This window comes from Astatotilapia calliptera, chromosome 3 (genome assembly GCF_964374335.1).
Source record: "Astatotilapia calliptera chromosome 3, fAstCal68.1, whole genome shotgun sequence".
NCBI classification, from domain to species: Eukaryota; Metazoa; Chordata; class Actinopteri; order Cichliformes; family Cichlidae; genus Astatotilapia; species Astatotilapia calliptera.
This window is the reverse complement of record NC_137424.1, coordinates 43109493-43120694: the sequence shown is the minus strand read 5'-3', so window position 1 is coordinate 43120694 and position 11202 is coordinate 43109493. Positions and strand designations below refer to the sequence as shown.

The 11202-nt window shown below is 38.0% G+C and overlaps 1 protein-coding gene across 4 annotated transcripts; it reads left to right on the top strand.

The window, feature by feature from the left end:
* The first annotated feature begins 2004 nt into the window (after positions 1-2004).
* LOC113018823 (uncharacterized) lies at positions 2005-11063 on the top strand. 4 transcript variants are annotated; one of them, XM_080298389.1, is made up of 12 exons: positions 2005-2194; positions 2284-2477; positions 3789-3897; positions 4004-4119; positions 4273-4343; positions 4428-4568; positions 7624-7719; positions 7846-7977; positions 8071-8205; positions 8332-8369; positions 9246-9286; positions 9378-11063. In XM_080298389.1, exons 3-12 carry the CDS (start codon positions 3866-3868, stop codon positions 10373-10375), a joined length of 1800 nt encoding a protein of 599 aa, XP_080154515.1. In that variant the 5' UTR covers positions 2005-2194; positions 2284-2477; positions 3789-3865; the 3' UTR covers positions 10376-11063. The 4 variants fall into 4 exon arrangements, with proteins under 4 accessions (XP_080154515.1, XP_080154514.1, XP_026018003.2 ...); XM_080298388.1 differs by having other exon boundaries at positions 2005-2477; XM_026162218.2 differs by lacking the exons at positions 2005-2194; positions 2284-2477 and adding an exon at positions 3028-3523.
* The last annotated feature ends 139 nt before the right edge of the window (positions 11064-11202 follow it).

Below are 11202 nucleotides of genomic sequence, written 5' to 3'. Positions count from 1 at the left end.
GGTAAATAAACACGCCCTGCTCTCATCATAAACTGAGATATCAGTTTAGATTTCCAGTCAGGGAAACGTCTAATAAAGAATCACATTCACACACTTGGTAATTTAGGCTGTTACATGCTGAGTGCTGCACAGGAACTATAATGATGACCATAAACTCTAAGAATAAACTCAGTGATGAACCTTTTTATAGCAAACACTGTTAAATATTAAAAACTTTTTTTTAAAAAATATTTTAATTTACACTTTTGAGGAAACATCAACATATATTTGACAGTTTTTTTTAAAGAGGTGCTGATTGTAAAAGATAAGAAGTCTCATGAGTAGCGACAAAAACAATTATCTAAATGAAAGTGAAAGTTTCGTGAGCCCTCTGATGAACCCAAAGAAGAAACTAAAGTGTCATTATTAGTTTCATCAACAGGCACTGCGAGAGCAAAACCAGGGGCACAGAAACCAGCACGTAATGGGAAAGATCTACCAGGTTGTAGTTCATGGACTACGGGGTGAGAAGATGATGATTGACCTGTGCAACACTGACGAGCAGTTTCAGAACATGACAGTGAAACAGCTGAAGGAAAAAATAAGTCAAAGGCTTCCGGAGACCGCAGGTAAATGCACTGAGACATTAAGACTTCCATTACTTACATCATGTGACACCACGTAGCCCGTGGCTGATGAAAGCGCTCATAGTAGCATTTAAAATGTTGTTTTTCTTTTAGTAAACTGAAGAATCAAAAGTGAAAGTAGACTGCATTATACACAACGACAAGCTTTTTTTTAAAACATTACTGTATTAGTATATTGCTCCAGCTCCGCTAGGTCTATTCAAGCAGCAGTTTTAGGTACTTTTCTTTAAAATATTGTAAAGGGAGTAAATGAGATGAATTAGAAGGACAAAGCACAAATGTCTTGATGCATGCTCAATCATACAGGTAAGTAAATCTCCAAAGGTTGATTCTGTTAATCTGAACGTAGTGTTTTCAGTGGGAGAAACGTTTTGTCACTCATCCAAGTGACTTCTTCAGTCTCAGCTGACTGCAGGTTTCCCAGTCTTATAAACAGTGCATTTGCATAATGACTGAAACTAGCACCACTGAAGGAACAATGGGCTGGAAGGTCAGTTCGAAGGAACTGATGATGAAGGAACTGACCTCCCAGCCCATTGTTCCACTGAAAACGCTACATCCAGCTGAACTGAATCAACCTTTGGAGATAAAGCAGATAATGTGGAAACTCAGTCTAGTAACAAGCAAGTCCAACTTTAAGTACATTACTTAATAGACCTGCAGAGTAGGTCTCTGCAGGAGCTGTATACCTCCAGGACACTGGGGCGTGCAGCTCGGATCACTGCTGACCCTTCTCACCCTGGACACAGTCTGTTTGACTTGCTCCCCTCAGGCAGGAGGTTCTGGTCCAATCGGACCAGAACCTCTCGCCATAAGAACAGTTTCTTCCCCTCTGCTGTTGGACACATGAACAATAAATAAGACTGTTCCCAACACAAACACATGACTCTCTACTATGTTCTCTGCATCTGCTCCATTTTTGCACTGATCATCACCTGCATTTATGTATATATCTATTTGCTTAGCACTTTTAATTTTTATGTTTATTTAAGTGTTTGCTTTATAGTATGTTTTGCACTAAGTACCGAAGCAATTTCATAATGTTGTAAACCTTCACAACATCTGGCAATAAAACCCTTTCTGATTCTGTTCTAAATGTGGGCTAGTAATCTAATACATCTCTGTGGATGTGCCTATTAAAATGCATGTATTAAAATAGTATTTACTCTGTGTGTGTGTGTGTGTGTGTGTGTGTGTGTGTGTGTGTGTGTGTGTGTGTGTGTGTGTGTGTGTGTGTGTGTGTGTGCAGGAGAGGAAGCTCTGCGGCTGATATTCACAGATAAGATGTTGGATGGATCTGAGACAAAGTTGTCTGAATATGGAATCCAGCACATGTCTGTGATCCACGTGGTGATGAAGGTTCCTGGAGGACTGAAGCCTTGACTGAGATCATCTCCACCGATGACTTCAGCTGCCACTGCTTGCACTTCAGCCACTGTTTGCAAGTTGCTTTGTATATAGACTGTTTATAAAAAGTGACAATAATCTAATAATATGCTCAAGTTTGAAAAAGATCAGCTTTTATTGTTGTATAAAATAAAACTGCGCTCTTCAATGCATCCCTGTCTGTAAGTATATATGGAGGTCTTCAGGAAAGAAATAAGAGAAATTAACATTAAATGCATTAAATAAGTGTACGTTTTCTGCTTTCTGACAGATATTGTGGTGGAAAGACAATGCAGCTGATGAAACTTTCTTAAAGATTGTTATTAAACAGAGGAAATGCATGTGCTGCCTGCAAAGCAGAAATCATGAATGATCTCATCGGGAATCTTATCAAGTAAACACCCTCACAGCTGGAATCAATGTGGCTGTTTTGACAGAACGTTGCATGTTCAGTGGAATTTCCTGGTAATTATAATCTCATGAGCTCATCATTTTGGCAGTGTTTTTGGTTTCTAAGTCAACAAAGCCGGCTGAACGTCAACTCTAGTCTCTTCATTTAACACAGAATGAGTGTCTCAGTTTCCACAGCACTCACTGACAAACACGCATGCAACAACAGATGAGTGCTGATGAGGATAAAACATATTCTGTAGGAATATTAGTGTTGAAGCAGGCTATGAGAGAAAAGATACCTTAAAATGTAAACAGTAGTGTCCCCCAGTATATATCACTATATATATTATACACTATATATCACTATATACATTTCAGCATACAGCAGCAGTGTTTCCCAGAAATGGACATAAAAGAAAATTGCATAAAAGTATTTGTTTTTACTGGTGTACTGTGTAGTAACCCGAACAACAAGTACATAACGTCATTGCTTTACCTGCTCTACATCTCTAATAACTAACACCCTGTGCCAACAGTGATTGCTTCACTTTCTGGATTAAAAATAGATGACTGACGTATTCCAAAGGAATGCATTGTTTGCTTCAGAGTTCAGTTATCCCGCCTTCCTTTGAGAATCGGTACACATGTAACATATTAACAGGTTTCTTATTTCTGATTAAATAACTACGGGTTCATATTTTAAATATCACATTTAAGGGTGCAGTGCCCACTGCCTTTTGGAGAGGATAACATTGTTCGGTCATATGACGCTTATTTTAATAGAAATAATTGTTTTTTCCGGTGTACCCTGAATACAGCACGAACAGGTCAAACAGAAACTATTTCCACAGTTTCGACTTAACTGGACGTGAAAACAGCTTAATCCTCTTGTCCGTGAAGAATCTCAGGGAGTGTCTCGAAGTTGCAATCGTACTGCATGCTCACATGCATTAGTGCATTTGTAGAAAAGGTATTTACGGAACCGTTGCGACTGTTTTGCTGTTAACCAGCCGTGTCTTTGTGGCCGCTGGCGGCGTAAAACGGGACTGAGGTTCTAAAGTGACTGAAAATGAATTACACGGGTCGACAGTTTTTCGACGGAACCTTTAATCTTGCAGGTAGGTGCAGTGCGTTTAGTGTCCTCAACCTCTTTTGCAGCAAACTGGGTCTTAAAAATGTAATACTAAGCAGTCTATTCACTAGAATGTGGACTGATCAACAGAGATTTTGACACTTTTCTCGTAAAATTCAATCTACAAAACAGTAAATTGTGCAAAACATGAACGGGTGCAACTACTCGCTGTCTGTGCTGTTTTATAATCCATGCTTATGGTATGAAAGCAGTTCTGCTACTTGCATGCTTTCATAACAATCTCTCCCCAGCAGCGGATGTAAAGTATCATGGCTTGGCAAAAGAAGGAGCAACATGCTATCTGAACAGTGTGCTGCAGGTGCTGTTTATGACCAAAGACTTCAGAGAAGCTGTGATGAGGTTTGTTGTTGTCTGTTGTCCTGCACCATAATGTATTCATGTCCGCTAGATTAGCAGTTTAAAACTGAGTTTTGTATCACTCATGACCAGCAGTGTCTTTGTTTAGGCACACCAATGAAAATTCTCAGTTTATTGACCAACATCTTAAAGCACTGTTTGAAGACTTACAGAATCATACTGCAAAGACGGATGCATTAATAAAGAAGCTGGGCATTGACAATGGTACAGTATGTTAACACACAGGACAACAAAACATTTGAATTCTGTAAATCACCTGTGCATTTGAAGTGTTGCATTCATAACCCATAATTAAAGTTCATAGTTAAAGAAACATTTTTATAGTTGACTTGTTTTGTTGAACATCTCTGCACTCAGTGTATGAACAGCATGATGCTGCAGAGTACTTTGAGAAGATTTTAACACTGACCAGTCCTCAGGCATCACAGGTACAGTCTTCATCAAAGGGTAACTATAAGCAGGATGGAAAAAAATAATAGATGTTAACAGGTTTGTGTTCATTTGTTTTTCAGATCTTCCATGGCATGTTGGCAAAGAAGACCACCTGTTGTAAATGCCTGACAGAGACTGACATAGATATACCGTTCTGGCATCTTCCTCTTGCACTGGTGGATTCCTGCACTGACACAAAAGGAAGTGAAGGATACAGAGTGGTAAGGATCTGACAAGCCTCAAACCTCTGAGCATGTTTCTGTTTTCAATATATACCGTAGGGGAAATTTCAAACCCTGCTGAATTTGAAAATTTTCTGAAAAAGAAATGAACAGTCTCTAATTTTTGTGATAGTGTCATGGAGAGACAACATGTTAACCAAAAATTCATAAAAACACGTGACATAAAAGTTTTAGGGTCTTGTAGCTGGTCACCAGGCTTGCACATGTCTCAGGAGGATTTTTGGCCCACTCTTCTTTACAGGAACTCTCTTAATCCTGTTTTTTTTTTTGTTTGTTTGTTTGTTTTTTGGCTGCCACTTAGCACTCCCTACACAGATTTTAAGGACTGAGGTCTGGCTAGGCCACTCCATGACTTTAATGTTCTTCTTCATTAGCTCCATACTGGAAGACCATCCAGGATCCATCTTCAGTGTTCTGGCTGAGGGACGAAGGTACAATACGGTGGAGTCATCCTGTACTCTTAGCAGAATAACAGCCCAAAGCATAATGTTTCCACATTCATGCTGGACTGTAGGGATGGTGTTCTTTGGGCCATACTCAGCATTCCTCTTCCTCCAAACATTGCAGGTCAAGTTGATGCCGTAGAGCTCGATTTTGGTTTTGATTTGACAACAGCGCTTTATCCTAAACCTTCTCTAAATTATTTAGATGTCACTGACGAACTAAAGATGGGCCTGTACTCGCTCCTTCTTGATCAGAGGGAGCTTTTGGGTGCTGCAAGACTTTAGTCCATTATGGTCACAACTACCTTGATATCATTAACAAGCTCCTCCTGTGTACTTTTGGGCACATGATCATCTTCACCATATGAGGCACACCAACAGTTGTCACCTTCTCACCAAGCTTCTTGCTGATGGTGTGGTAGCACATTCCAACCTTATGCAGATCTACAGTCTTGTCCCTTTGACAGATCTTTGGTCTCACCCATGGTGGTGGAGATGTTGGAATGAAACAAACAGATTCTGTGAAAAGGTGAGCTTTATACTGAGACCAGGAGTATCTGCAATTCACTGATTGGCTGTGTACCCGTGTGGCACACAGATTACAATCTGTGGGAGCCAGAATTTTGGCTGGTTTGCAGACTACATTCTTATTTCGCTCTATACAGTGCAAATAAAAGTTGTTTTCTGGATTTTTGGTTTATATTCTGTCTCTCTCCATTTGAGACTGTTCATTTCTTTGAAAGTGAGCAATTCAGCAGGGCACCCAGTAATTATTCCCTCCACTGTACACTTTCAATTGGTTTAACTTTTGCCCCTGAGCGTGTCGGTGGCTTTTCACCAGTTTTTATTCCCTTTACTTCACAGCAGTGGCTTATTCATAGTCATAATTACAGTGCAGATTAGTTGGCCATACTTTAGAAAAACTAAGACAAACTAACGAAGAAAAATATTTTTCTAGAAAACAAAAGACAAAGAAATATCTCCCACTTAAAGATGAATATCCAAAACTAAAGTTCTAAATAAAATAAGATACATATATTTAGAAAGTATACCTATTCTTTAACTATTTAAAATCAAGACAGTATAAACATGAACAGTTTTGAATCATCACATTCAAACCTGTTTCTTGCCACACTTGGTACATCCCCACCAAAAATTAACCATAATGTGATCAAAGGGCCTGGACTACTTTCACGGTTCCTTGATCTAAACCAGGGGTTCTCCAACTTTGAAGAAATGTTTTCACACACTGTCTAATAAAAACAATGACAGAAAAGCCTAACTGCAACTTTATTTAGATAATAAACTCTAATAAATTCACAATGAATCCTTCAGTAACTTGTTTTAAACAAATAACTTTCATTTCAAACAACTATTTGTAACTTTTGTCACTAAACCGCTTCACTAGTCTGCACCACCTCTTCAAACAAGCAACAAGTTAAACAGAATGTGAAAATTGACAAACAAAAATAAAGTTCAGTCTTAGTCTTATAAAGAAAAAGAAATCCAGAAACTTGTGAACACAGATGAAAAATATAGAATTTATTGAGAGTTTAAACTATTAGCTCTTATTGGCTGTAGTGAGCCTGTTTTTGACTGCAGAGCTTTGGTGGGGTGTGGTCTGCGGCATGGTTGCGGGGAAGGCGGACACACCTGAGCGGCATCCCCAATCATGCCTCGGCGGCTTAAAACAGAATGAACTGGGTCCTGTTGTTGTTGTTGATGTGTGTAGGCTGTAGCCAAAAAGCTGCAGCTGCGTGTGTAAGTCGACAGCCGCAGATGTTAAACATGAGGTCCGCAAAACTTATCTGCCAGGTAACTTGTACCTGTCAGAACTCTGCCACACTTTGAGAACCGCTGATCTAAACTACGAGGCCAAGCACAGTCAGATGCAAACTAATGTGTCATGAATCTTTAAACCAGCATTTTCAATCAGGCTCTCTTTAGGATTGCTGCTATTTTACATTCAGTTGTTCATCACAGTGAGTTTGTCTGAGTTACAGTAGCACTAGTCTCTGTGTCTGTTGACCCTAGAACTGAAGAAGCTTCTCTGATGAGAGGTGAAACGTCTTCAAGCAACTTAAAGAAGTCCAGACGCTTTTCTTTCCAAGCTCCTTAGACCATGTCATAAATCTAAGAACACACCTCCCGCCCTAAATCCACATGCAGGGGAAGGTGGGGGTGGGGAGAGTAGTAGCACAACTCAGAACAGTGTAGGCCACAATGATAACAGGGGTGCTAAAGTCCAACCCTGTCTCTTTCTAAGTAACACAAAGGAACTGGAATGGTTTGTTATCAGCTACAGATTTTTTATAAATGAGCTGCAGCTGATGCAGAAGTCTGCAGTCTGAATGCCTACTGACACCAGTAATTGTGTGCTGGTTGTGTAGTTTGTTACTAAAGTGAGGGTTTATTGCTTTCTCTCAGATCTCCTTCAAAAGGAAGTTAGACTCAAGGGTTAATTAATTGTCTCGTGTTAGACACATTCCTTCTTGAGAAAACATTTCTGAATACCGTGCATCCGTGAAACTAGTCAGCGGGTTTATGTCAGAGGGAATTAAGGAATAAAATGAAATGTGTGCATTTTCCAGGTGGATGGCATTGATGAGTTTTTCAGAATGACAGAATTAAGTGGAGAAAATCAGATGTACTGTGACCAGTGTGATGACAAAGTTGATGCTGCTACTGTAAGTAAAGAGAAAAGTTGTTTCTGATTTATGCACATTAGCTGATTTTGTTATTGTAGAATTATTACTTCATAATGTTATAATGAAAAAAAACCATAATGACATATTCTGATGTTTTTCATTCAGAAAGATGTAATGAAGCATCATCCAGATGTTTTGCCTCTACTTCTAAAGCGCTTTGAGTTCAGCTATCATGACATGTCATACGTCAAAATCAGCTGTGCTGTGGAGGTTCCCTACACCCTGCAGATATCAGACGTATGTATAACAGTTTATTTTAATATTTAAACAATATCCTTTTCATTTTCTTTGCTCATTTTCATGGCTGTCATTTCTTTCTTTGGTGATCAGAGTCAGACATATGAACTGTATGCAGTTGTGGATCATGTTGGTGATCTGAGAAGTGGACTTTACAGTACAAGAATCAAGATCGAGGAGGAACACGGAGACAGATGGTATAATTTCGATGATGCTGGAGTCACAGAGGTAAGACTGTTAGTCCTTTCTTCACTATTGCTGAAACATTATACAAAACAGCCATGTTGCGCAGTTATGCATTACAGAGGAGGAGAAAGAGATCGATCATATGTTTCTTTGCTTTTTCCATCACAGCTTGATTATGAACCGTTCCAGGTGGACAACACTGAGAAGTAAGATTTTGTCTTTTTCTTATATCCACATAGTGTTTTTTTGCAAATATTTCTTTATTTTGCACAAGTGCATACTGTAGATATATTAGATCTCATGTATGCAGGTGAATGCACTGGCATTGAATTTAATGCACTATACCACATTACTATGTCATACCATTCTGCTGATGCAAACAAAGGAATGGTTTAGATCAGCCATTCCCAAAGTCAAGAGTGCTGAGGCCTACTTAAAAAAAACAGAACATCCCTCGGGGCCCACTCACTCTTAAATCTTCAGTCTAATCAAAATACAAAAAAAAAAAAAAGAAGTATTTTCTAAAAATTGTATTAAATAACATAAACAACACAGGCTGTACCGAGTTATATGCCAGTTGTTAAGGTCAATGTGTCATCCAGAGACACAAACTTCAAATCAAGAGCAGAAAATTTAGGTTAGAATAATAATATAATAAAGCAACCATACTCCCGGTTTAAATTCAGTTTTTTTTATATAAATATATTTATATAAATATGTATCAGTACATGAGTATTTCTAACTGAATTTCTGTTATCGCTGAGGCCCACCTGCAGTACCTTGGCAACCCACCAGGAGGCCTCAGTCCTTACTGGTTTAGATCAAAGCAAGTTCATGGTTTAGAATTACCCACTCAAAGTCCAGACATAAATATTATTGAGAATCTATGGCAAGACTTAAGCATTGCTGTTCACAGTTGCTCCCCATTTAATCTGACTGAACTGGAGCTAATTTTCAAAGGGCGAATATCGCAGTCTGTAGATATACAAAGCTTTAACATACTTTTCAAACCACTGTATTGAATACATGAGCAACACATTTTGATTTAGTTGAAAAATAAATCAGTTTCTTTTCTTCTTTAGATCTGAGAGTGCTTATCTACTTTTTTACAGAAAGAAGAAAAGTAAGGACAAATCTTTTTATAATGCTTTCCATTAATGTTTTGTTGGTGTGCATTAAATGCTTTTATAACAAATTTCAAATTCATCCCGCAGATGCTGTTGGTGAAGAGATCAAGGAGATGGAACAGTTGTCCCTGACAACACGCCATAGAAATCACACAGACTGTGAGGGTGGTAAAGTATCAGACGACTCTAGAAAGGATACAGGAGAATATGGGGGAGGTAGACCAAATGTTGGAAAAGATTACAGCTCTAAATTTGTAAGTGTTGAAGCTGATAAAGTAACGACAGGAGAAGGAAAGCTGTTAACAAGATATGACCTCTTAAATGGATCTCAGGACGAGCAAACAGGCAGTGACAGAATACAAATCATACCTAAAGATAATCAGATGAATGAGCAGAGGAGCATTAGCAGGTTTCTTAATGAACCAATAAAAGAAGATGTGATGGGTGAAGCCAGTAATCATGATGTTACACATTCAGCACATAAAGATGTTAGTGTGCAAACTCAGAGGAGGAGTGTGAGGGATGACAGGGAAGAAACGGAAGAAGCTGATAAATATATTCAAATGAGTGAAATCGCCCCTGAAAATCCTGACAACAGTGAAGCTGTGAAGCATGTTAGCATGAGATTAGATGGTAGAGGGCAGAAAACAGCTGAGAAGATTATCAGTGTTACCCGTACATCACAAAGTGTTGGTGGTGTGCAGATACAGAGCAAAGAACAGAAAAATGAACGTGATACCAAACTGAATCAGAGTGAGGGAAATAAGATAACAAAGGAAAGACTAACAGAGGAGCAGGACGGAGGTAGTGAGGAAAATATTGAAATTATAAGACTGGAGTGTTTTCAACCAAAAGCAAGAATTGGAGCTCAGCGACTTACAGAAGGAGGACATGTTTCAAAGAATTCAAGTCCTATTGTTAGAGTAATTGACGAAGAGCATACAGAAATTGATAGTGCTTGTAAAGACGACAGTCAGACAAAGATCATCATAAGGAAAACTACGGATGAAACCACACAACACATGACGAAATGGTTAGAAAAACAAAGAAATATTAGAAGAAGTTTAAATCTTGAAATAGATTAAGAGGTCACTTTGGGCAAAATGTAAACTCTTTAAATGTCAACAAAATACACATTTTCATTCATGATTGATACCAAAATTACATTGAAGATCGCAGAGAAAGTGTTATAATACTGCTCATTTTTTCCACTGTTCTTTTTGAAAAATATAGCTTGAGTGTTGTATTTGTCTCTTTTTCATTCATTTTAACAGCTACAAAATGCTTAAGTTAGAATTGACTAAAGGCTTTATTTGGCGTAACGTTTTTAAAGGTTCAAAGAAACTTGGGATATACCTTAACACAGAATTATATTTCTGTTATCGCTGAGTGTTTTTGTCTTTTGTTCTTAATGGTTTCATTTTTATGCAGTCTTTTAGTGTATTACCGATTTCATTTTATTTTCACATTTCTTTGTGTAAAAAAACAACAACATACCAATGAATGTAAAGTGTCAATGATTTCAGACAAGAAATTTCACAAGGAAATATTTAAATGTAAACTTTTGTGTGTTTATATGTTTAATGCCTGATTTTAATTGCAGTATTACTTAATTACTTTTCAATCTGCTGTGCATTTCCTTTTAAAGCATTGCGACATATTGTGTTCTTCAGCAGAGCCCTCTGAGCTCATCTGTTGCCATTTCTTTGTCATTTATATATTGATTTTCTTAACTTTGGCTCTGAATTAATAAATACAAAAATACTCATTTTACAGTATGTTTTGATTACAATCATGGCTAAAATGTTGTCCATATATTGTATATGACTTTACCTCTGGACCCAATAAGAAATTCACCTAGCTTAGATCAGATTTAAACTTAAAATTTACAAATTAACAAAAATAATTTTGG

Bases quoted from the DNA above. Each gene is read 5' to 3' on its own strand.
- LOC113018823 (XM_026162218.2), top strand. From the start codon at position 3,475: ATGAATTACACGGGTCGACAGTTTTTCGACGGAACCTTTAATCTTGCA. The intron at 3,898-4,003 runs GTTTGTTGTTGT...GTCTTTGTTTAG, and splicing joins TTCAGAGAAGCTGTGATGAG to GCACACCAATGAAAATTCTC. The intron at 4,120-4,272 runs GTACAGTATGTT...CTCTGCACTCAG, and splicing joins GAAGCTGGGCATTGACAATG to TGTATGAACAGCATGATGCT.